This window comes from Neopsephotus bourkii, unplaced genomic scaffold, assembly GCF_033783945.1.
Source record: "Neopsephotus bourkii isolate Nb327-2 ecotype Australia unplaced genomic scaffold, CSIRO-AGI_Nbou_v1 NB_1707, whole genome shotgun sequence".
Lineage (NCBI taxonomy): Eukaryota > Metazoa > Chordata > Aves > Psittaciformes > Psittacidae > Neopsephotus > Neopsephotus bourkii.
The window spans coordinates 3,115,585-3,141,473 of NW_026902181.1; the positions used below are offsets into that span (position 1 = coordinate 3,115,585).

The following is a 25,889-nucleotide window of genomic DNA, read 5'->3' on the forward strand; positions in this document are numbered from 1 at the left end:
CAGAATTCTACAAATTTATGCTTTTATCAGGAGACTTACCTATTTAACAGGTTAATGGAGAAAAGTTCAGCATACTTTTTCTTCAGAGTGCTAGACAGGAAATGTACTGCCCACTATATTAAAAATACATTGTTATAAAAGTAACTACACTATTGTATTTTAACTCACTAGTGCTAAAGTATCTTGGCCGCTGGTGAGGATGTAAGTTTGCTCCGGAAGGCAGTGCCACCTTGAGCCCTGGTAGCTCCTTAGTCCTTCCCCAGTTTCAGCTCTCATAGCCCTTGTGTGCCACCCTCTCCATTTTCAAAAGCACATATTTAGGTAGCTTCACAATGAACTGAATCAAACAATGGGCCTTTTTTTATTCCCTGTGGGGCTATTTTTTGTCTGGACCAGTTCCCTGCTGTGCTTTCCTCTCCGGCTCTATGTTAGGTTTAGTGCTAGCACAATAGAAAGGGTGACTTGAGGGGAGAAATAAGTGGCTGGGAGAGGGCTCCTTTGCTTAAACCAGCTGTGCCAGCACTCAGAGCACATCCTGAGCTTAACTTGGTCTCTGTCTCCCCCAAGCATCCTCATGGAAGCTGAACTCTTCCATTCATCTCCTATTTCCTGATAAGGAAAAAAGGCAGCCCAGCCTCTTACGTACAAATGAGACACAACTATGCTATCTGCCCCCTTTACAAGAACTGGAAACCCTCCTGTGTTCAGTTCATCACTCAAATATGCTCTGGAGCTTTCTTAACCTTTCTTGAAACAGACTGTGGCATTCCACGCTACTGGGTTCATGCAATTGGCCTGGCCTAAGGCCAGGAACGAGCTGGGCCCCTTGTCCAGCCAAACACCAGGACTGGCTTCCACCTTTCTCTGGTCTTTGTGCCCTCCAGCTGTGGGCCCAGATGCAGCTGTGCTGCTCACATGCTTGGCAGCTGGACCCCTGCTCTCCTACTGCTCCGTGCCCCTCACCACTCACAACATGCACTTCTCTGGGTCTTGCAATAAGAGGGGCAGTCATCTGCTTTGTGAACGAATATTGAAAACTCAGGACAATTCCTTAAGGAGATGCTGGCAGTATCTGTTGCATCCACATGTGCCTGCTTCTGACTTCTAAGTGATTTCTAACCTAAACCGGTTAAAAGTCAAATACTCTGATTCCCCTAATTCTCAGCTGGTTTGATGCTTGTCACAGACTTAAAGACCTCAGGACGAAGCATCTCTAATTTCACTTTGTAAAAATCTGTTGAAGGCTAGAAATTAGGAACATGTTTGTAAAATCTGACTTTTCTGTGGTTCTCAGCTTTCTGTGTTTTCTTTCAACTTCCAAAAAACTCCTAAAATACTGCTGTGCAGTGTAGTCTCGTGTTGCTAGGTTGAGATTTTGAAGGGGGGAGATGCCAAGGACATGTTTTATAAATTCTGCCATTTCTACAGTCACTTCTACAATTCTGGAATTAATTGTGACTCTGTTTTATTTTTTTCATGCAGAAAGACAAATCTTAATTTGGTACAGTGCCACAGAGCTCATGACTCAGGAGTCAGTTCATCATGACTATAAATATTCATGCCTGAGACAAACAGCCCATGTTCCTTGTCATGTACTTGAATGACCAGTGACAACTTTACAAGAGAAATGCTACGAGATTTTTCTTTGGGGCATTTTTGCCCTCAAATGTCTTGTAATTTTGTTTTTTTGTTCTGGTTTTGGTTTTGTTTTACGTCAACAAGGAAAACAGTGACACGCCTAATGCTTTTAGAGAAACTGTTTTCAGTAATTCATGCACAGTCCATATATATAAGTAGTTGAAAATACGTTTTTAAAGTTTTGTGTTAATATATTCCAGGGAACAGAATTGTGAAATGAGAAAGAAGCATAGTCCAAGGCCAGATTTTGACTAACTGGTTTTGTGTAGCTACCGTGGCACACCTCACCCCAAGAACCTAGAATTTCAGAAGTGGTCAGTATCTTTTCTCTTGCAAGAAAACAGAAAAGTTTGAATCCTTTTCTGGGCCTTCCGGCATAATAAAACCATAGTAAATCTTCCTGCAACTACAACCACAAGAACAATGTAGCATCTAGCATTTCCTATGGGAGAAAAAAATTAATTAGCTCTGTCAGAGCTGTTCAAGAACTTCCCTCTCTGATGAAAACCTAGCGTTGCTGTTGTTTTCACTCAAACTCAGCTGTGATTTGCATCAATTGAGATTTTGGGTTGTAGTTTTTTTTTTGGTTGCAAATCAGAGATGATCTCAGTACATCTGTGGTTTTGTAGACATCCCAAGACTCCTGATACGGAATGAGAAGACAGCTCTTGGAGGCTAAGTGCATTGTGGGACATCCACTGGAAATCTGGACTGTCTGCAAGCCCTTGGTTTCGCAACCTGTCAGGGAAAGTGCCACCAGTGTCAGCAATTGCCACTGTCTCTGCAGCAGCAGCGTTGCCAACATGAAAGATGTAAAAATCAGTCTTTTCCTATATCTTCTCCTCCATCTCCCCTGATGACAAAGCTGCTACTTAAAAAAATTCATCCTTCTGGCTCTTCTATTTGCCTTGTGTTATTTTGAAATGGGAAGATGTGCTTTCTTCCTGTTTAAAGCAGTGACTAGGGCTAAGAATTTGCCTTTTTCAATAGTTCTCACATGTTCAATTGAACCTACGCAATTCAGTAATAATCTATCCTCCCCTTTTTTAGGTAACCATCCCACTATATTGGAGATGGGTCACCAGAAGGACTTCTGCTTCTAACTCCCCAGAAAATGGATGGGAGAAATGATATAATGTCCTTCTCTCCATGGCAAAAGCCCCAAGACCATGAAAGTCTGTGGAAATGCAGATAACGCTGGCTAAAAAGAAAAAAGAGTTTGCTGAATACCATAGATTACTTTTGGTTTTGCTGATAGATACACCAGATACTTCTGGTATCAGTTAACACTTTCCTTTTACACAAGTCATTATGAGAGCATTTATTCAGGATGCTAAAGACAGTGCCTGTTTCCTTCCTGCCTATGGGGTTCCTCTATTGGTACCTGCTGGTAGAGCCCCAGCTGCCAAACTACTTAGGTCTGGCTTTCTAGCCATTGGTTATTTAACTACTTACACAAAGCGGAAACAATTTAAGAGATGAAATCTAGAATATCCCTCTTTCAGGACAGATACAGTAGTATTATAGAGGAAATACAGGGTAGGATCCCTTAGAACAGATGAAGAAATTGTCCTAGTATGTCCCACAGCCCAGGAGAGAGCTTGGATCTCTGGGCTGCTCTGCTAGCAAGTAGATTAAATATAATTTGTGTATACTTACATATGCTGCCAAACATGACACTGGCACAGTCTGCATGCCTGAAGAACAAGCCCCACGTAGTCTGCTTTCAGACAGGGTTGTGTTTCACTTAGATTTTAAAGGCTGTTGCTAACATGGTCAGTTGTGCCAGAAAAGAGAGATCCTGATGATAAGTAACTTAGAAACTGAAAAATAAGTTGCTTAATGCACAAAAAAATCTTACAGTAATTATTACAGGTCCTTCAACTTTAGTTTGCTAGGCAAAGAGTTAAACAGTTCAAAGGCAGTTTCCTTTGGAAATGTTTATTTGTTAAGTTCAGTGTGGCTTAGACCCCAAATAGAAATACCAGCTTCAAACAGAGCAGTACTATGAAAGTAGGAATAGTCTTGTGGCCTTCCAGACCTCACAGGCTATGTTGGTTTGTTACCCAGAATCAAAACAAAGATGTCCCTTAAAACACATATACATTAACTCAGTGTATTTCACACATCATAATCTTTTATTTCGGATCTGCTTTTCTCCCCAGTCATTGGGGTTGTGCCAAAGTTACTGAGATCCTGGATGAGCTATAGACTGTTCAGTAAAAAGCCTGTATGGTATGACTGGGCCATCAGAGCTATTTGGATCATTAGAGAACAGGTTTTAAGTGCTATCGCTCCTGTTTACTAAGCTTGAAGTACTTAATTCTTCAGATTTTGGAACTGTGCTTATCTTTGCCTCTTGATACCCTTTACATTGCAGAAAACTGGGTAAGGAAGAACCCAGCAGGTGCTTCTCTTAAATGGAACCTGGGAGATCTTGTTAGCTGTGGGGTGTTCTTTTTATAATTTTTTTTCAGCTGTCCGAATCTTAAGACTTCTAATAAATGCACTAAGAATTATAAAAACATTTTTAATACATGATGAGATCAATCACATAATGTAACAGTCAAACTGATGCAGAAGTTATTAGTACAGGAACTTGGTATCATGCTAAATCTGGGGAGTTATCTTTGATCTACCTCCAGATCCTCCTTTTATTTGTAAACATCCAGCTAATCACAGATTTCCTCTGACTTTTATGAGTGAAAGAAACTGCATCCTTTGTAGTATCTCTGAAGAGCTTTAACTTAAGAGATGTTCATGATTTGTGTGATGGGGAGGTATGAGCTCCATCTGGTGGATACCCGGAAACATGCATATTTCCATTTAAAAAGCTCAAAAAGTTTCCACAGTTGAGCAGTTCACTGTGTGAAGAGTGAAGCAGATACTCTTGCAGCTGTGCATTCCTTAAACAGCTTCTGTTTTCAGGGTAGCGAGAGGATTTTAGAGTCTGAGAGGAAGGCACAACATTTTACCTCTAGTTTAGCTTACTGTGGGCTAAAAGCTGTTACCAGTGCCAGCAGTTCTTGGGTGTTCACAGTTCTGCATGTACACCATACCACCACAGTTGGCACTGGTTTACAGTATTTTTGCAGTCTCATCGGAAAAATGTAATTTACTATTCATAGGCAACCTACCTTCCCACATTCAGAGGTGGTCCCACACAGGGTAGTTGGTGTATTTGAGGATGGTGGTGTCAAGAAACTCAGTCACGCTGCATGAGCTATGTATGATCTGCAAATGACAGAGATCTTTCTTTGACTGTAAAATGCAGGCCCGCATCTTGATAAACAGCAGTGTTAAACACTGATGTTGCCTGGGGAAAAGTAATGTTCACATGCATACTGTAGTTAGAATACCTTTTTTTCTTCTCCTTTGTTAGTTTACAAACAAAACAACAAAAAAAGGCATTTCCTGACCTTTGAGCTAGTCAGGTAAAAGCTACTTCGAGAGAACACCATCAGTCCAATGAATTCCCCTCAGAGATTTGAAGAAAGTAGTACGTAGACACATGTACTTGCTGCCAGAACCAGCAGTACTTTGAAGCTAGCAGTTTGCCCAAGACCTGCATATTCACATCACCCTCCTGTCATGAAACAAAAGTAATTTGTCCCAGGTTGCTTTTTTGCCTACCATGAAGTACGTGACATGATACAGAGAGCAAATAAAATACACAGTCAGTTGTGGACCTAGCATATGCTGTGAGGGCCTGACCACATGTCACACAGGGTATGCTATAATGCACGCTGAAGTGTGGTGCACCACTCCCAAGGCTTTCCTCTCAAAGGTGTGCCAGCAAATTTAGCCCTGAGCTGGCCTTGAGGATGCTCTAACAGGTAAGTAATGCAGACAGCTGATAAACCTGGCTTATGTGCAGCTTTGAAGCTTTTCCTCCTCTGCAGTGTAGACACAGCTACTTGGTCCAGGCTGCCATAGTGCACATAGACACAGCAAGTGTAAATTAGCCAGAAGTGGGACAGTTGTGTATTTGTACAACACGATTTACATATCCAGAGAGAGCAGTTGGTGCACCAACAAAAAAAACTCAGGGATTGTCTTTAAAAGTTACATCCACATGTTTCCAATTTCTTGACTGTTTGTGTCAGCTACAGAGCTGCTCATACTTGTTATAAATTAGTTTGGTCAAAAGAGACATGGGAATTGTAGATGTTTATATCATTTATCTGCATTTATCTGCATTTAACAAAAAACCCCCACAACAACCCAAACCCCACAACCCAAAACCCAGAGGCAAATATGAAGCAGTAGTAAGTATTTCAGAGTAAGGGGGGGTCTAAGCTATGAGAAATCCAGGCTGAGAAGTAACAGCCATGCAATTTTTTGAGCATCCACTAAGCTAAGTCATAAACCACTGTTGGAAAGTAAAGAGAAGTTTTTCTTCAGCAAATCTTTAGCTGTTTTGAAAATGGAAGGCAAAGGAGAAAAGAACAAACAAAAGCTTCTGAAACAAGGTCAGAACATGGTTGAAGGTTAAATTACATTTTGTTAGGGTAGGGGTTGAAGGAAATTAACTGTATGGCTTTTAAACAGAGTTCCTGATTGTGGTAGATGCTCTGAATAGAACTTAAGGATGGGTATTTGGAGCAAAACCACACCATAGTGAGGTGGGAGGGACCACATCATGCTAGCAAATACAGTACTGGAGTGTGGGCTTCTGACTTTTAATATTTTTCTTGCATTTCTTTTCTGCATGGCAGTAGTGAAATAGGGACTTCTAAGCTTCTGAACAACTGAGAGAACCAGGTTTGGAGAAGACATGAGGAAGAACTGGTCGTCAAAAGATTTCATAAAAACTCAGAACTGCGTGTGCCAGATCTGAATTGGCACCACCTTTGCTTTTTTTGACATACTGCAGCAGTCGCAAAAGGCACCAAAACAGTCAAATTAGAACTTGCAGTAAAAGTTCTGTTGGACTCCTCTCTGTACCATAAAACTTACCTCCTTGTGACTATTATTTACACCTGTTAAAAACAGATTTGAAGACTCCTTTCATGGAGCAGACACACAAAAGAGGCAGATGCCAGGTGTTAAGGGCTGCACTGAAGTGAGTTTGCAGAATTTGCTATTCATGTGCTGGAGTGCTCCTTTTCTGAAATAAGGCTTATTAGACTTTCTGTCAAAAACTGCTTAGATTTTTTTAGTTCAAACATTATATACTTATGTACAATGCTAAACTTACCATGTGTTAAAAAAAAAAAAAGAAAAAGAAAGAAAAGTATGAGGTGAAAAAGAAAAATCTTAAAAGCAGAGGAAGGACAGGATGGTGAGAAAGATCCAGCTGACCTGATTCCCCTGCTGCCATGATCATCATTTGCAAGCTGAAGCGGACCTTCCATGAAGCACAGTGCTTGTATGTGGATAGTAAAGAAATGGTGCTCTGGTCTTACTGGAAGAATGGTGAAAAATTTTTACCAAGAAGGAGATGAGTAAATGTGAAATAATCTTCAGAGGGCACAGGGTGCACCTTGTTCTGGATCTAAGCCTTGCAAAACCTGTCTTGAAGAGGAGAATCAGGCATTCCTGTTCAGATTTAAGCAATTTTTATGCATTTTTGTGCATTTTTAATAATGTTTACAGCTAAATTAATGGGGTGGGGGGGAAGCCCTAACAAAAAAAATAAGGCAGTAAATGTTTCAATTTAGGGCCAGCATTGATTAAAAAAAATACAAATTTCTTTTGTTTTCCCCAGACAGCAATGGGTCAGATTGAGACATGTAAGCAAACTAAACATGCTGATCTATATTCTGCTATAGTTACGCATCTTACTAATTCTACTCATGACTATAAAAGGATGTTTCATTGTTCAGTGTAACTGTTATCTCAAGAAGAGTCTGTCTATAATTTTATATATAATTAGCATAATTTTCATTACTGTTGTTATGAAGTGTGTAAAATACTGTCTGTATTGCAGCTTGTATAGGGCATGTGTCTGCTTGCTTTACTCTTTTTGAGTTTATAAAGTTGCTATACAAATGGAAGAAAAGATGTTCAGATATTTTTAAATGTGGTTGCTTAACCTAATTACACAGCCCCAAACATTTCAGTATATAGATGTTGAAAGTATCGGCTCTATTAACACTTAACACCTTGAACATTAATGTGGGCATTTTAAAAGCCTTCAGTACAATACTGGAATGCTGACGCTTCTTCCCAGTGGCTGTGCTGGAGCAAAGGGGAAGATGGTGACTAACTGGGCAAAGCCAGATCCCACTAGGGATTCTGCAGGAAGAAGGCACACTGTAGCTGGCAACTCTAATAGAAAATGGGGTGTCCTTGCCATACAGAACAGGAAGGACCTTTACAGTAAGACCACCATGAAGCAGAGGAGAAAAGCGCATTATGTTTATACCATCACCTGAAGACAGGCCTTCAACAGTATACTAAGCGTAGGACATCTAGAACAGGCTGTGACTGTTCTGTAACGTAGCAATTATTTGTAGTCTATGTAGAGTAACGCTGAAGACATTCCAGGTTAGTTTTCATCATCTTTAAAGCTTATTCTGTGCTTTGATACAGTATCTCTAATAAAATGTTCTTACAAATCTGCTTATTATTTTCATTTAATTCCATCTGATACCTGAGTTAATAACAGTCCCAACAACAGGGTGAAGTTCCAGTTACCACCTGTTTCATCTGCTCCTGCGTTTTTCCCATTAACCTGTTAAGAATGATAAGAAGGAAAACTGAGATGAGTAAAAAACAAATAATCATAGGCATGAGAAAATAAGAGAAATTTTTACTTCTGCTACAGTTCAGTTACAAACATTCTTTACACTAAGCATTTTAAGGGGATCTGAGCAATTAATAGAATTATATTGATCTCTGAGTATGAAGTATTGGTCTTTGCCTGTGTTTGCAGTAGACTATTTCCCTTAAGATTTAAAATAACTAGTTTACAGTTACTACCAATGATTACAGTATGTTGTTTAACCCCGTTCACACCAGTTCTAGACAAAATGATCTGTTTTCATTTGTTCACCCCTTGGACCATGCAGAGCATCCTTTTAATATCTTCAAACAAGACTAAGCAGAATTCGACTTCAAGTATACTAGAAGGTAAGATCAGAATTCAGAATAATACTGGCAAGATGCAAATGTGATCTGAAAACATAAGATGTTATTTAACAGGAACTAGGAATAAGTGCAAGATGGAATCATTAGCTGTGAAAATAAAGGAACAATTGCTTAATTTCATACAATGGTTTGGGTTGGAAGGGACCTTAAAGACCATTCAGTTCCAACCCGCCTGCCATGGGCAACGACACCTTCCACCAGCTTGCTTCAAGCCCCGTCCAACCTGGCCTTGAACACTTACAGGGTTGGGGCAGCCACAGCTTCTCTGGGCAACCTGTTCCAATGTCTCACCACCCTCACAGTAACGAAATTCCCAAGATCTCATCTAAATCTACCCTTTCAATTTCCATTGAAAAGAATAAATGTGTTATTTTGGATCAAATCCTGCGAATTAGTCTGGAGCATCATGCTGTTGCAAATAAGGGTAAAACCTAAATGTCTAAACTGGAGTGTAATCTGCTCCTTCAGAACTTGTAAGACATGAGCTAGTAACATCTCCAGTTTTGATCGTGCACTTGAAGAGTAAGATGCAAGTTGCATGCACAGAATCCAGAAGAAAGCAATGAGAATGTCTAGAAGCTGAGAAAACTTTGCCTTTGAGCACAGATTGAATGATTTTAGATCATCTTACTGGAAAGATGATAAAAGGGAAACATGGTTTTTTCATATATATAAAAGACTAAAATAACTTTTTCTCATACCCAAAATTGAGAGGGGAAAAAAAAAATTACCTTAAATTGCAAGAAAGATTTTAGTTAGACACAAAATGAGACTAAATGACTTACTAAGGCCCTTTTCTGATCTGATTCTATTATTACTTGCAAACTATCTGCTTTGAAGTCCCTTATTTATTACTGTCAGTAGAGCTGGCACTGACTGCAAGAAGAGGAGGCTGCAGTTCTAGGAAAGTAAAGAACTGACTGCCTAAAATGCACAGCACGCCAGCTCATCTGGTTAGCACTAGTGATACTAACCCCAGCTTTTAATCACACCTCCGCAACTGTCAGAAGTCTATGTAAATAAATGTGTTTTAAAACCACTTAATTATAAAATAATTTCCTTGAAACATCAAGCATTAGTTTAATCAGTGTTGACAACTTCCATGATTTTATTGAGTCTAATCAATCTGAAGCAGCTTAGTTTTTGTTGTGAGATGGTGTATCAGCTATTTTATTTTTGTTTAAATTAGCTCTGCAGATTACATGGAAAATCCGAAAAGTGTAATCTGACCATATGCTAAAAACTAAAAAGCCAGAAGGTAAATAAAGCCATGTGTGTTTTTTAAGCTCGTAATTTTAAACTAGGTTTATAATTTTAGGAGATCTGACTCATGATTTTTGAACTTCTGGTTTGGCAATACCAAATTACCCTACCCTATATTCTGCTGTTCTGAGTATGTCCATATTAGTAATCATGCAGTTATGTAATTGCCAAAAACATACTGATTATCAGAACTTTATTTTGTTATTAACAAACACAAAGGAACACTTATTTAAGAAAAATCATGTATCGTGGCTGTCTTTCAAACAAGAAGCATCTCTGTGCAAAAAGTGGAAGTATATAAAAAAAAAGTAACATAAAAAAGTTACATGGTTCCCTCCCACATACATGATGATTTTTAATACAGCAGCACTTTGTCAGAAGAATCTTGTCATTTTATATACTGATAGTTCTTGTCTGAGTTCCAGTTACTAGACATATATTCACAAATACAAATGAGATGAAGAATTTCAGTGATTAAAAGATATTATGGCAAAGTATTCTTCATTCCTAGCACAGCTGTTACTTAGACTGGTCTGAACTGATTGATGTATTATAAAAGAATTCATTTATCCTCACCAATACAATCTGATTTTTTCAATATTCTGGATAGATTTACTAGGGAAATGGATATGAGGCAAATGGATACAAGGGAAATGGATACCAGAATTTAAGGTCTAAGGGCTTCTGATTTTTAAACCTGAACAGATCATTGCATTTTAACTTCTATCATTTTAATGATTCAAGTGGCTGATGTCTGACTAAACTTTAAGTTGTATTCACTCCTGTTTTTAGACTACACTGCCTTATGAAATACCAAGATAAAGGGCTGAATTCTTAGCTCTGTGCCAGATACTGAGCTCTTGCTCCATTGAAGAATCTACCACCTTCATTTCTGGCTGGGTGGTGTAATGGTGAAGATCATACAGCACATTACATAATGCTGCCAAACAGGACTCATGGGTGTATTATTGATCCTAAACACAAATAAATGGATCAGAAAGCAGCCTCCTACTTCCAGAGTTGCTAACTTGCTGTTCTGAAAGTTACTAGGAAAATATGGCTTACACATTCAGGATGGGAGAATAACAGCAAATGTTTTGTTAAAGGGAAAATCAGACTTGTGCAGAAGTTCTCACCATAAGCTCACTCTTTAATTTCTGAGCCAGTCTGTTTAGCTCACCTATAACATGACTGCATGTGAAGCAACATAAAAGAAAATCATGTGGCTCTTCCCATATGAGAGTATGACAGCATAGATGAGTTGGTCCACAAATTGTTCAAAAAGTCTTAGAGAACTGCTGACAAAAAGCAGGCTTGTAATAGCTCTTGTTGAGAAAAGGGAATAAGTTTAATGATGTTTTGGAGGTTGCTCCCTCTAGTTAGACAGTTCTTTCTCTAAGGACATTGTTAAGAGATGAGAGGTGATGGCAAGAACATCACATGAACTTCTGATTAGGAACAACAGCTTAAAGAGCAGCTCAGACCTGTACATATCGTTGTCCGAGAACAAAACAGTACCTATGTGCTCATCTGGAAAAGAAGTATTTCTGCAACAAGCTAAATGAAGTATTTGGTAGCCTCAGTCTACAGAACTTTTGATTTTTTCTGAGACTGACAAGTGTGTCATTTACACCGTAAGAATTCGAATTCCTCCAAAATCCTTCCCCCAAATTTACTATAGCAAAACAACCATTCAAATGATGAAATAAATAGGACTGAGGGAGTACCATCAGGATAAGCAGTAACCTAGTCAATGCAAACAGCTCTTTAACAGGTTATCAGCACATCTGGGACATCAGCACGTCTGGATATCAGTACAACCATATCAGGGCCATACTAGTTACTGGGCCAAGGAAACCCCAAACAAGTTTTGTCTGGAGCTGTTGTATGTATTTTGTGCCTGAGCTGATAAAACATATATTAAAAAGCTTTAGGCCAAAATTAATGAAATGTCACTTCTAAATCTGATAAAAACCTGATTGATTACAGCTACACTTAAAAGGGGTATCAAATTAATTTTGCTGCAAAGACTGGTTATTGTGTTAATCGATATTGTATTATTTCTTAGCTCTCTCCATCTCTGTTTCTGTACATACCTTTTTGAGGCAGGAATCCTCTTTTTACTCAGAAATAACATGATCTGAGTTTGTACTGCAGCTATCAAAACAGGGTTCTTGTGCATTACTAGTGCTCCTAAGGGACAATCCTCACAAGGACACAAATAATAAAACCAACTTTTCAGCTGAAATGGAATTTATCAATCACCTCTCTCTATTGCTCTGGAATTTCTCCTCTCTCCATACGATAAAATCAACTGAATGAAGTAGCAGTGAATTACAGGAAGAGACAGCTTGGTGATGAATCAGTCACTGGTCTAACTACAAGAGAAACCGACACCCTTCCCATCAAAGAAATATGCATACTGTATATACAGAGCAGCTCCTGTTGGACGCGGGGAGAGCTATTTCCATTTTCCACTGACTTACTCGGATTTCCGTGAGGTCAGAACCTGTGTGAAAAAAGACCAGTATCTGTGGGAGAATAATAGTTACTTAAGCATGTACAGTATTTACTGTCAGAAATGGAAGCTCTTCCATCTCAAAGCTACATACACACATACCACACAAAAGAGGTGGAATCTTCATGTCTTGCAAGAAGGTTTTGAAAAGCACATTAATTACAGCAAGGATGTTTTTGATCGGGAGTTCAGAGTATCTATAATAACTACGTGAAAACAAACCAGGCTGGGAAAAGCTGTAACGTATTTTCTATGAGGGCTGATACAGTGTAACGCTGAAGGCTGGGGACAAAATTAGTGATGAGTTAAGCGTACAGTGTATTTAATCCTTCTCTCACGTAACACGTGAAGTCTGTGGGCGGCAGACTTTTAGCCGCACTTTTAAAGTAGCTATCGTAAAGGAGCTACTCACTAAGCCTCGGAGAAAAAAAGAACTCGGTGTGGTATTCTGCTCTCCTTACTGGAATATTTTGAAGCGTTTGTCTCAAAGTAAGAGTAATTTGGAGGAAGCACAGCAGCGCATTTTCATGTGTAATAGATTTCCATCAAAGCACTTTCCCAGCTCCGAGTTAATAGCTTCATAGCTTTTGCTAAATGTAGGCGTGACGACATTCTGCATTAGCACAACAGAAAAAAATTTGGAAGCGTTTCAAGAATGGTCACCATGCAGGAACACGCAGCAACAGGGCTTCCCAAGCCCCTAACTCCTTCTTTCCATGTTTGCCTCCCGGTACCGGAACAGGCTACCCGCCACTTCGGCAGCACCCACAAGCCGTGACTGACCACCGACTGCGGCCCTCAGGGCGAGGGGAGAGCCCGCCCGGGCGGGTATGGGCGCGGAGGGCTGTCAGCCAACCAACTGCTGCCGAAATAAAGCTAAAAAACGCCTCAGCCTTCGCTCGCTGCTGGACCTTCCCTCTGCCATAGCGGGAGGGCGACAAGCCACCGGCACTGCGGAGAAGTCTCCTCAGGCTGGCGGCGCCTCAGCCCTGCCCCCACCGGGGTCGCGGCGACACGGCGGACACGGCTCGGCTGCCGTTTGGCACTGACAAGCCGCGGGTGTAAGGGTGACCGGAGGGAGAGAGGGGGGTGTGTGGAGATGAATTTCTGCCTCCTCGCGACCAAATAAGGGTAAACTCCCCATCAGCTGGCGGCCGGCTGCAAGATGACCGCAGCGCTGAAGCACACACCGGGAGGCGCGGCCACGCTCCTCCCTTACGCCACTGTCCTCAGGGGGATGAACAAGCGAGTCGCATAGCGACCACCCGGCCTGCCCCTCCCGGTTACGGCGGCCCGATCCCCATTGGATAGCGCTGATGTCAATCACCGGCCCTGCTTCGCATGTCTACGGGAACTTTCTCGCAGAGTTTGTGGCGGGGGCGGGGCCAGTGCCAACGGCGTGTGGTGATTGGTGGAGGGCTATGGCGCAGACTGCAAGACGGGACGGATCGAGAAGGAGCAGGAAGAAAGGGTTCGTTTGGCAGCGGTACAGCGGGGAGGGCTGGGCTGGCGGGTGGGAGCCACGGCTCTGATTGGCCAGAGGGTAGGAGGTGGGTGCTCTCCGGTAATTCTCAGAGGCGATTGGCTGGTGGAGGCGGGCGGGTGTCCAGATTGGCCATCAGGGTTCTGGCAGGTTCCAGAAGACGGCCCAGCCGGCTATAAAGCGTGCGGCAGCGGCAGCGGCTCGGCACATCGCGCCGCGGAAAGCAGCGAGAGCGGGTGGCGGGAGCGGCTGGCGTGGGTGAGTGGCTGATCAGAGCAAACTGACATCATGTCTGGCAAAGGGCCGGCAATCGGCATCGACCTGGGCACCACGTACTCCTGCGTGGGTGTCTTCCAGCATGGCAAAGTGGAGATCATTGCCAACGACCAAGGGAACCGAACCACACCCAGCTATGTGGCCTTCACTGATACAGAGCGCCTCATCGGTGATGCTGCCAAGAACCAGGTGGCTATGAACCCTACCAACACCATCTTTGATGCTAAGCGTCTCATTGGCCGCAAGTATGATGACCCCACAGTGCAGTCGGATATGAAGCACTGGCCCTTCCGTGTGGTGAATGATAGTGGCAAGCCCAAGGTGCAAGTGGAGTACAAAGGTGAGATGAAGACTTTCTTCCCAGAGGAGATCAGCTCTATGGTCCTAACCAAGATGAAGGAGATTGCTGAGGCCTACCTGGGGCGCAAAGTGCAGAATGCCGTCATTACAGTGCCTGCTTATTTCAATGACTCCCAGCGCCAGGCCACCAAAGATGCTGGCACCATCACTGGCCTTAATGTGATGCGTATTATCAATGAGCCCACAGCAGCTGCTATAGCCTATGGCTTGGACAAGAAAGGTACTCGAGCTGGTGAGAAGAATGTGCTCATCTTTGACTTGGGAGGGGGTACTTTTGATGTGTCCATCCTTACCATTGAGGATGGAATCTTTGAGGTGAAGTCCACAGCTGGTGATACCCATCTGGGTGGGGAAGACTTTGATAACCGTATGGTGAACCATTTTGTGGAAGAATTCAAGCGTAAGCACAAGCGTGACATTGCTGGCAACAAGCGTGCGGTGAGGCGGCTGCGTACGGCTTGTGAGAGGGCAAAGCGCACCCTCAGCTCTTCCACACAAGCTAGCATTGAGATTGATTCCCTCTTCGAGGGTATTGACTTCTACACCTCTATTACCCGTGCCCGCTTTGAGGAGCTCAATGCAGATCTTTTCCGTGGCACCCTGGAGCCAGTGGAGAAGGCTCTGCGTGATGCTAAGCTAGACAAGGGCCAGATCCAAGAGATCGTGCTGGTGGGTGGCTCTACCCGTATCCCGAAGATCCAGAAGCTGCTACAGGACTTCTTCAATGGCAAAGAGCTCAACAAGAGCATCAACCCCGATGAGGCTGTTGCTTACGGTGCAGCAGTGCAAGCAGCTATCCTCATGGGAGACAAGTCTGAGAATGTGCAGGATCTGCTGCTGTTGGATGTCACCCCTCTGTCCCTGGGCATTGAGACAGCGGGTGGAGTGATGACTGCTCTCATCAAGCGCAACACCACCATTCCCACCAAACAAACTCAGACCTTCACCACCTATTCAGACAACCAGAGCAGCGTCCTGGTCCAGGTATATGAGGGTGAGAGGGCTATGACGAAGGACAACAACTTGCTGGGCAAGTTTGACCTAACGGGCATCCCCCCAGCGCCTCGTGGAGTCCCCCAGATCGAAGTTACTTTTGATATCGATGCCAATGGTATCCTGAATGTCAGTGCTGTGGACAAGAGCACGGGTAAGGAGAACAAGATCACCATCACCAATGACAAGGGTCGCCTTAGCAAGGATGACATTGACCGTATGGTGCAAGAAGCAGAGAAATACAAAGCAGAGGATGAAGCTAACAGAGATAGGGTGTCTGCCAAGAACTCCCTCGAGTCCTACACTTACAACATGAAGCAGACAGTGGAGGATGAGAAACTGAAGGGAAAAATAAGTGACCAGGACAAGCAGAAAGTGCTCGACAAGTGCCGGGAGGTGGTCTCGTGGCTGGATCGCAACCAGATGGCTGAGAAGGAAGAGTATGAGCACAAACAGAAAGAGCTGGAGAAACTCTGCAACCCGATCGTCACAAAATTGTACCAGGGGGCTGGAGGTGCTGGGGCGGGTGGCTCCGGTGGCCCAACCATCGAAGAAGTAGATTAAAAAGGACTGAAACATAGACTGGTTAATGGACAGTCACTCCATTCTTTGCTTTGTTTTGTGGTTTTTTTTTTTGTTGTTTTTTTTTTTTTTCTCCCCCTAACCTTTAAGGAAAACGTCCTTGCCGGTAACAGAGTTTATTCTGTTGGGTGTGTATAAATGCAGATCTGTCATCTTGATTTTGATAAAAGGGAAGGCACGTCCTGCTTTATAAGGTTAGTAATAGACAAGTTTTGTTAATTCAGATACAGCTGTTTGTACTCTGGATGTTTTGTCTCTGTTTAAGTGTCTCTTCTAAAGTAACCACTTGACTGTTGCAGCTGACAAGTTTCAAGTTATGCATGAGAATCTTTACAGAAGGTTAAAAATATATGCCAAATTCAGCTTCTGGAAATTTTGGTAATAAATAAAACTTATTTGAAGCATAAACCTATCTTCCTCCTCTCTGTGAAGGGGCAGTATTGGGGTAGGTATGGGAGGGGTGTGTGAGGAGGACCTTCCTGGTAGTGTCTGCAGCCCCTGAGCTCTTGCACCCAGGAAGGTGCTGTGAGCAGAAAGTGAGTAAAGTAGCTGCTGCGGTGGGATGGGGGGTGGCAGCTTGCTGAAACAGAGCACAGCCTGGGGAGCACTGGGGAGGGAAAAGTTACCCCGAGTAGGGGGTGTTGGGCAGGACTTGCTGTTCATCCACAGCTTATGGTGGTGGCGGCAGGACCCAGCCCAGCTTCTCCAGCCCTGGAAAAACACGGAGAAATGCTGTGTTCCTCTTGCTGTGAGCAGTGGGGAAATAAGTACAACAAAAACAGTCGTGCTGGGCTTGATAAAACAGAGATGGGTTTGTGGTCAGCTATTGTGTTGTTACAGTTATTTTTGGATTGCTGGTGTGCAAGCTGAGCATATACTTCACTGAATGTGTTTGTTTTTTTGTTTGTGGGGTTGGTTCCCCCCCCTCCCCCAGCCACACCGTGCTGCCAAGGACACTCTTGAGAGCTGGGGGTGCTGCACAGGGAGCTGAGACGCTGAACTTGACGGAACAGACAAAATTTGTAGTAGTTAAACTTGTCTGACTTTACTTCAAACCGACTCCAGAGCGGTTTGTTTCTTTTTGTTTTTGCTTCCTTTAAGAAAGCAAAAACCATGCAGTGTTCAGACTCTGAGGAGCTGCAAATTAATGAGCTCTAATGGAGGAGTCTGATGACATGCACATTTTTTGACTGGCTTGTCCTTTAAGGGAGAAAACCGCAGAGCAGTGGGCAGCCGAAGGCAGTCATCTGCTGTGTTTTGTTTTGTTTGCTCGGTTGTAAGTGGGAGTGTTGGGGTGCTGGGAAGCACAGCAGCGCTGCCCTGCTGGCCTCCTGTGCTGCAAGGAAGGTTGAGGACTTCAGTTCCTTCAGCTTGTAACTGATGTGTATATATGTCTATAAAAAGTTTATAAAAATATTTTGTGAGAAGAGGGTGACAAAAATAAACTTGATTGGTGTTTAATAATCATCAGAGAAACAGGACTCTGGTTTACTATGTGGATTTTTCTTCGCTGGTTTGCCAGGGCACTGATTGGGGGGTTTTTCTTCACTGGCTACTGAAAGGGGTTCCAGTAGCTGCCATCTGGGGGTGTGAGGCTTGTTAAAAGCTTGTATGATCAGCTGTTGTCACAAGTGATTCAAACCCCCTTCAAGTTTTATTGAATAGTTCCTAGTGAAATGGCTGTGCCATGGCTTAGAGATCTGAGAAGTCACAGAAACTTCAGCACCTGCTGAGTGCTGCAGTGAAATCTCGACAAGCTGTAATGAAGCTGGGTGCTTTTGATGTTGATGTGCATGGCATCTTGCTGGCAATCACCCTCTTGATTTCCAGGCTGAGGTATACAGGACCCCTGAGAATGAGGCGACAGAATGAGTTTTAAATTTTGCTTGTTTTTTTAAGGAACTAATAGGTATACATGCTTATGAATAGAGTAGATGATCTGTAAGTGAAAAGCTGTTGCTGCAAACTGTCAAGCTTTGCTAGATACACTCTTCCTGCCTGAAATCCCACTACTGTGGCGCAATGGTGAGGCTGAGGTAGCATTCATGTTTGTTGAAAATGTAGGTGAACTTTTTTTTTCCTATTAACTGACTGGTAATTGCCCTTGCCACATAGTTTCCTTTACTTTTCAGCCCTTGCTGTGCATTCCGCAGCGCTGCTGCCCAGTTATTAAGTGCAATTTTTTGTTGTTTTCCTAAACTTCTATTTAAGTGTGTTGCAGAGCTGCTGTAGCTAAATGCACAGAGCAGATGGTTTGTCACAAGCCTGTGCTGTCATCTGTCCTTTCTCTCAGCTTGGCCACTGCTGCTCTGTGCCCGTTGGTGGTGGGGCAGGCAGGGAGCAACAGAGACCACGGAAGTATAGTACCTGCCTAGATGATTAAAATACCCCAGAGGCTGAGGGCATGAGCAGGTTAACAGTGGAGTAATTGTGTGCAGATGTATATATGTGTGTGTGTATATATATATGTTTATTTATTTTTTCCTTGGAAAGGGATATTTTTTTAATGTGGACACACCTGGACTGTGTATGGGATATGTGAAAGATGAGAAACTTCTGCTGACTTACATGACTGGAAAAGGATTTAAGTCCTGAGGCACAAAGTGGCCTTTCAAATACGTGAACAAGCCCCCAAAATGCAAGTGGCAGGAAACTTGAAGGGCTCAGAGCTAGATTCCTTGCATTCATTCACTTAGTTTATAAAATAAAGAATAACTCTGAATTGATTTTCAGTATATTGTACTTACCATAGCGTGAGCTCTGATCCTATTAGTTGAAACTTCCCATAGACTCTGGTGGGACTACATTTACCCCCCCCCAGTCTTCTTAAAGAAATAAATAGCAGAGGGGAAAATGCTGCTCATTTGCAAATAGCTGTATTTGGTGAGTACATGTAGTTCTGGGGAGCAGTTGCACATTTCAAATGAATTTGTCAAAGCCAGGAAAATAATCTTGTCTAACATCTGCAGTTTCATTGCTTCTGTGCTCCGCGTCGCTCATCCTTTGTACTGTCCTGACTCACCAGGAATGCCACCATCTTCTGTCAAAACCATGGGCCTGGGTTTCTGATCTTGCTTATTCTTAAACAGGGCTGTGCAAAGGACCAAACCCATAGGAAGGATATAAAGTGATTATAACTTTGTAACTTCTTATATTTGCTGATCAAGTTTGTATGGATGGTATTATTTATATAGAAGAACACTGGTAGCATTAATACAGGAGAATTTAATCACCCAAATTAAAACCTTAGGCGCCTTAGTGCCTTACTTATGGTGCATCCAGGTGTGGAGCAATGTAAAGCAATCACTCCTGTGTGTGATGGAGGTCACCCTGCAATTCCATACCCTTGCTTTGCAGGGGAGTGGGAAGAGCCAGAAAAAGACAAAGCACAAAAGCATTACTGCAACAACGTGCCATGTGAGAGGCCTTGGAGGGAGCTGAGGACAAGAGGTGTCTGGGGGCAACCCACCCGGGAGCTGGAACGCTGAGACGTGTTTGGGCAGGCTGCGTCCAGCCAGCCAGCTGGGTGAGTCAGCCCCGTGCCCTGCCGCCTCCAGAGCGTCTGTTTGAAGTTTGCACACAGGACTTAGCAGACAGGCTACAGCCCTGCTCATCCCTTGTGATACTATCTTAAGGGCAGGAATGAGTATATCCTGGCAGCCTTCCTTTTGTCTCTCGGGAGACACGGCATAGGGCCCTGCAGGTTGGGCAGCCTTTCTCTTAGAAGCTGCCTGTCATTTATTTGAGAGGTTCTCCTTGAAGGCTTAGGGCACTGTGGGGCACAGCCACGGGGTGACAACTTTGAAGGAGATGTGGCATCTTAGTACTGCACCAGAAATTTTGTCTTCTCCATTGTGAGCCACTCCAAGAGATACATACAACGAACAGCAAAAAAGAAAGGAAATGTTCAGGGAATTCACATTTCCAGACTCTGCACTTCTGCTAAACGCGAGGCATCATGTTAAAAAGCATGTCCTTACACTCACAGTTAGGACATGATGTATTTTAAAGTTCTTTTTTTTTTCAGTCTTGTCAGTGCATTGCATTTCAAGCTTTACTTACTTAAAAGGTGTTCCAGTTCTCCTCTTTTGCCTTCTTCCTGCCATAAGTTTCCCTTAACTGTGTCCCTTTAGAAAGCACACAGTGGTCTAATGTCTGCTTACATCACAGCCACTGTACCTTGGCACATGGGAATTCTGTGATATTAAACCAGCAAAGCATGTGGATGCTCTTACAGCAGCAAATTATGCTCTGCACTTGTTCATTACAAGAAAGTTATAACTCCTCCTTACCCCGCAGCAAAACAAGTTATGCTAGTAAAGCTGCTTTAGCACACCTATGTGGGTCAGGTATCACATCTCTCCTCCACTCTCATCCACGTATTTATGCAGGCAGAAGCCTATAGCATAGACCTGCCTCCAGAGTAGATTTTGCTTGCAGCAGCATGGTGATTATGTAGTGGAGCAGGCCAGCATTTCCAGATGCAACAACATATTTCATTTCCACAGATGAAACGGCAGTATTAAAAAACCCTGATCCACCCTTGCATGACCCATTTGCCTTTACTCTCCTGCATCAGTAGGGTGTAGACACAGACAAGCTGGTTCCTCTTGTCATCCCAATAACAGCATGAGCCAGGAATTTCAGAGAAGGGGTGAATTTCCCTTTAAGAGCCAACATGTTTCTTGTAGTCTTTCTTTTAAGGAAAATCAGTAGCAGTATAGGAAATTTTTGTTCCTTTCTATTACTGAAGACACTCTCTCCCATCTTGCAGGACTTGGTAGTGTGTGTTGGCCAGTGCAAAGTTGACAAATTGCTGTTATATCCTGGACCAAGCAGCGTAAGGTCTTTCTTGCTTATGCTTAGGTAGCAGTTAGCAGCACCTGTACCCTGTCTGTTGGAGCAGTTCAAAATTTTGCTGCTCCAAATGATTGCAGATCAGCAGTTAAAAATCTATTTTTAATAGGATTGAAGAACAAAAAGACTTCTAGCAGTGCAAATGCTATTTGTTTCAGGCAGCACTCTAGATAAAAAAATGGATTTAGGGTCTTGGTTGTCTTGCTGTTCACTGGCAAGCATAATTAAATATTTTAAGTCAATCCCTGTATGAGCTGTTGCATGGCTGAACTGACACTGTACCAATCACGTCGTAGCTGAACACAGCATTATTTTTTTTCCAGGCTGTGTCTAAAAATGTAAGCTTATTTCTATGAAAACCACATTTACCTCTCATTTGGCAGAATCCTTTTCCTGCTGCAGATCTCATTCCCAACATGTTTGCAAATGTACCAAACACAGTCTGGTTAAAGAGAACTGATGACAGTATGTCCTTAGTCCTATCCCCAGCCCTGCAGGTGGAGGCTAGCTAAACTAAAAATTCTAATAAGCCAATAAGTCCTGTAACAAATTAAAAGTAAAAGTGAAGAAGTTCCCTGTAAAAGCTACCTTCAAAGCTTATAGAGTTGAATAGAGATCTTGCCTATAGTACTTCTGTATTAAATTTTCACTTGTTTTCCTGATTCTGTAGCATGTAGATGGTTATTATATCCTACAGCAGAACTAGAAAATAGGCTGTGACATTTTTGTTAAGCTCCATACATTTCTGAGTACCTCAGAACACAGAATCAAAATGAAAGTTTTGAAAATACCTACTGAGTATGAGATACATTTCAATACTTTGGCTTTCCTATTAGAGGCATTTTAATAACAAAAGGTTGATTACTGGGGGCACAAGGCAAATGCCTAGCTGTATGAAAACAGCTGACAACTGCTAATGTTCAGTAATCTCATCTGATAAAACAATGCGGAGGGAGTAATTGCACAAGGATTTCAGTAAAGGAATGTGCAGCTGGTTTTTCTGGCTTTCCAAAAGCAGCCTGCATTCCCATAAGCGCTGCTAGGCAATCAGTGCCTCCTGATTTCTCTTAGATGTGGGCTCGGTAGCTATTGCTGCCTTTGCGTATCAAACACCTTTAGCCAGTTTGTGGCTGTGGATGTAGCCACCACTGAACGCAGCAGCCAGCCAGGCTCTGAGTCTGCGGCAAGGCTAGTGCTGGTGTCCCAGGAAGACAGGATGTGAAGTGGACACAGTATCTCTCCAGGACTTACAGTGCAGCTGTCCAACTACCCTTTGCTGTGCGTGGTCCAAGGAATGGGACTGAAATGCAGCAGTGCTGATATGTGAAAACCGTGCAAATTGCTGAAACCAAGAAATTTTGAGCTTCAATTCTGCACAAATCTGAAGTGAAAAAACATACTGGTGTTCATTATCATGCCTGAGGACATTATTTATTCCATTCATATAGCATGATCCTGTTTCTAATGAGCAGGCAGAAGTACTTGGCAGGTAAATGGCGTAGTCATGGACTAAGAATTAGTTACTGTGAAATTATATTCTGCACTTGTGTTTTTAATGCAAACAGTAGTGGGCACACACAGAGTCTAATATGCTCAGAGAAACCAGGCCTGTCATTTAACTGACCCTGGGAAAAGAGGAGGAAATTAATGCGGTGGGTATGGAAGACAGACATGACACAGCAAGAAGAAAAAAGAGGCAGAAAAGGAAGAGAATAGCTGGATGGTGAGTCAGTGATAATTTTGTTGAATTTATTCATGTGTTTATTTTCTGGGTGTGATATCCAACCGAAACATCAGATATACTTAAAAAATAGGTGTATTCACATACTGTTGAGTGTTCCCAGCTACTGGGATGTGCATGGACACACAAACATGACAATATTAAAAGAAGCCTATTACAGCTGCAAGGTCAGTTGTTCAGAATTATGACCATCAGAACAAGGTATTTCTTGCTTGCTTTGTGCTTGTGCTTTCGAACCCAGTTTTTAATTATCCAGTAACAATTTCTTTTTTTTTTGTTTCTTCTGTAGAAAGAGGCAGTGCACACAATGGGCAGCGTGTGCGCAAAGAAAGTAATGCTTCCCAGTACAATTTACACCCTATTTTCTGTGTGCTTTCCAGCCTTGGCTCTAGAGAAGAATTATCGTTTAGGAGGTTGCCTGTTGAGGTCATCACCATTACATCCCAAGTGCTTCACAATATTATCAGTTCAGTTTTCAGCCCTGAGATGTGCATAATTCCCACAGAAAGATGGTGATAAGTCAGCAAAAGCCAGATGCCACGTGTCTATTACATGGTCTTCCCTGGAGATGACTAGGAGCTTTTTTCTTCAGACAGCTTAGTATTAAATGGTTTTTAAGGCTGTTCAAAGCAGAGTTCCCATTGGCTTCTGTCACAGCTGTGGATACTGAGTCCTGCATTTCAGAATTCCAAGAAGCCAAGCCATTTGCTCAGAAAGAAAAGAGCATGCAAATAATGGTCATTAGGGTTGAATGCAGGTTGGAGTGATTTGCCTGGCATTCTGTGACTGAAGCCCATGTGGAAATCAGTTTCCCATGTAGCCTTCAACTGCTTCAACTTTTATACCTTAATTCCACTTCTAATTTTCTGGCTCACTCTTTTTACAGCTTCCAACTCTTGCAACAGCTGAAGCAGGGATCCAACAGACACTAATCTCCTTTGCCACACAATGCCAAGCTTCTAATTCTTTTTCAAGATTGATACCCATTTGGGCAGTCAGCATGGGTGGGATGCTTGATGCTCACCTCTGCAGCCTTAGCTCATGGAATACTTGGGCTGAACTGTTCTCCTCCAGCAAACACTTGGTTAACGGTAGTACAGTGCTGCTTCTGAGTATTCCAAGTCTCCTGCCTTGGTAATTCAGTCAGTCTTGGGATTCCCCCTGAAACTGTGGCCTGCCCTGGTCCATGTGCTGGGCCAGAGCCAATTCTGTCCCACTCTCCATAAATCCCTGCTGGATTTGTCTTAATTTTCCCCTAGTTCACCTGTCTGCTGCTCTGATTCCCAGGCCTTCTGTGCCTGCCTGGTCAGCTCTGTCTTTAGCAATCAGCCCCAGCCTTTTCCTTCACAGTTGTTCTCCCTGTAGGTAGTTCTGAGTCTTAGTTTCTCCCTGTGTTTAGTCTGGGTTTTTTGTGACAATTTTCTCCCAACATTAGTAAAGGTGAAGGCTTGTCTCCCCTGCCTCCTGTGCTGTGAATGCTAACATAGGTAGCCCAAGTATCTGCAACTCCGCCTTTACTTTTGCCAGTCCTTTTGGCACGACTTCTGCTGGAGCCAAGATGGGATAATGGTCTCCTGAGGGTGATGACAGCCCTACTCTACACAAATGAGTCAACAAGCTACCAGCTCCATACTTCCCCCTTTACCCTGGTGGGGAGCCTATTTCTATAGTGCTGCCTGGCTGCCATGAGTGAGATCTGAGGTTGTTTCTAAACCTGCTTCTCTCATCCTCTTAAATATGTAACTTGGCTGCCAAGTCATGGATACGTACTTGGCAGCCAGCAATAGCAACTGGAAACAAAACATACACAATACAACTGGCAAAAAAAAAAAAAAAAAAGAAAAGAAAGAGGAGATGGCTGTAGAGGACAGAGCCAGAGCTGAATTTTCAGGCTGATCTGAGATTTTTGTTTATCTATCCATTGGCTTACTCTGTTTGCATGAATAAACCTTTAAAGAGTACCTGTAGGAGAATAGTTGCAGTGTTTGGAGGGCTGTGGAAATGGGGGTAAGTTAGGGACAAATGATTTTGAAGAAATTTTCTTTCCCTATTTGTTTTTCCATGTGATCATGAACATCTCAGAAACTATTGGAAAAATGAATGCCAACTTTAAGAGCTGAAAGCACAGGATATGTTTCTTCCGTCTTACTGAACTGATTTATCTAAAAGTCTTAGGTCAGGTATTTTCATCTCTTCAAAGTATGTACTGGCCTAGTGCAGCTATACTAACAAAAATTTCTTAGATTATAGCTGACCAGATGTACTGAAAAGTGTGGTCCTCCGCTGTCCCCTTGTCTTTATCTGCATCTCTGCTGGCCCTTCTTTGACACCACCATGATGTTAAATGCTAACTCAGCAGAAAGCTTCGTATGTATTTTTGCTGGATTACTATTTTTGACAGTGCAGGGAGCCGCCTTGCTGCAGGGACAGAGAAGATAAAGAATCCACACGAGATAAATGTTGTAAAAATTGATGGGAGGGGGCAAGAATGCCTCTTCCGTCAACAACTAGGCTGGCTTAGCTGTAACGTGAAGCCTCACCCTTCGCGGGGACTTGACTTCTATTGGCAAAAAGTGCTTTTGTTCCTATAACTTGTACTAATTTTGGGTGCAATCTAAGCAGTACCAGTTATATATAACACTGACCCACTGTGAATGACTAGTATGAGAGATTCTCTGCTTGCAAAAGCAAGTGCTTCACACTATCTCAAAGATCAAAACCTCTCCCTCAAAAGTGATCTGTCATAGTGTATGGGAATTATTTCCAGGGGCAACTTGAGCTGGTTGCTTGTGTTGGGACCTAGGTCATGTCACAGACTTGAGACACTGTAGATATACTTTTAAATCTTGTAAAGTCTGAAACTAAAGTATGTTTAACATTCAGAGTGCTGTACAGACATCAGTGCCCGTAGCAGAGGGGCCAGGCACAGCTGCCTTCACTGCTGATGGTCCTCGGCCAGTAATCAGGAAAACCTCTGCAGCTCCCACCCCTCAAAAATACAGTGAGCCCAGTGAGTGGCTGTGAAGATGCTATTGCATGGAAAGTCCTTAATTTGCCTGTTTGGACTAAAATGTTACCCAAGG

General features: G+C 42.8%; 2 protein-coding genes and 1 long non-coding RNA gene across 8 annotated transcripts in view; 2 read left to right on the forward strand and 1 right to left on the reverse strand.

Moving 5' to 3' along the window:
• The window catches only part of ZBTB1 (zinc finger and BTB domain containing 1), a 24,875-nt gene extending 16,674 nt beyond the window's left edge, over positions 1-8,201 (forward strand). For both annotated transcript variants that reach the window (XM_061376150.1, XM_061376149.1), the window contains exon 3: positions 6,357-8,201. In XM_061376150.1, the coding sequence (XP_061232134.1) occupies positions 6,357-6,367 (11 nt within the window). In that variant the 3' untranslated portion in view covers positions 6,368-8,201. The remainder of the gene's footprint in view (positions 1-6,356) is intronic.
• On the reverse strand, positions 3,754-13,054 carry LOC133224594 (uncharacterized). 5 transcript variants are annotated; one of them, XR_009728895.1, is made up of 5 exons: positions 12,923-13,027; positions 8,639-8,760; positions 8,237-8,317; positions 4,776-4,872; positions 3,754-4,147 (listed from the first exon to the last, which is right to left on the reverse strand). It is a non-coding gene; the product is annotated as an uncharacterized LOC133224594 (long non-coding RNA). The 5 variants fall into 5 exon arrangements; XR_009728893.1 differs by lacking the exon at positions 8,639-8,760 and having other exon boundaries at positions 12,927-13,054; XR_009728894.1 differs by lacking the exon at positions 8,639-8,760 and having other exon boundaries at positions 12,923-13,044.
• A 1,122-nt stretch (positions 13,055-14,176) lies between these two features.
• Positions 14,177-16,616, forward strand: HSPA2 (heat shock protein family A (Hsp70) member 2). The gene has a single exon (XM_061376151.1). The coding sequence runs from the start codon at positions 14,286-14,288 to the stop codon at positions 16,188-16,190; it is 1,905 nt and encodes a 634-aa protein (XP_061232135.1). The 5' UTR covers positions 14,177-14,285; the 3' UTR covers positions 16,191-16,616.
• The last annotated feature ends 9,273 nt before the right edge of the window (positions 16,617-25,889 follow it).

What these genes read in the sequence shown, in the direction of transcription:
- HSPA2 (XM_061376151.1), top strand. Translation starts at nt 14,286, where the DNA reads ATGTCTGGCAAAGGGCCGGCAATCGGCATCGACCTGGGCACCACGTAC.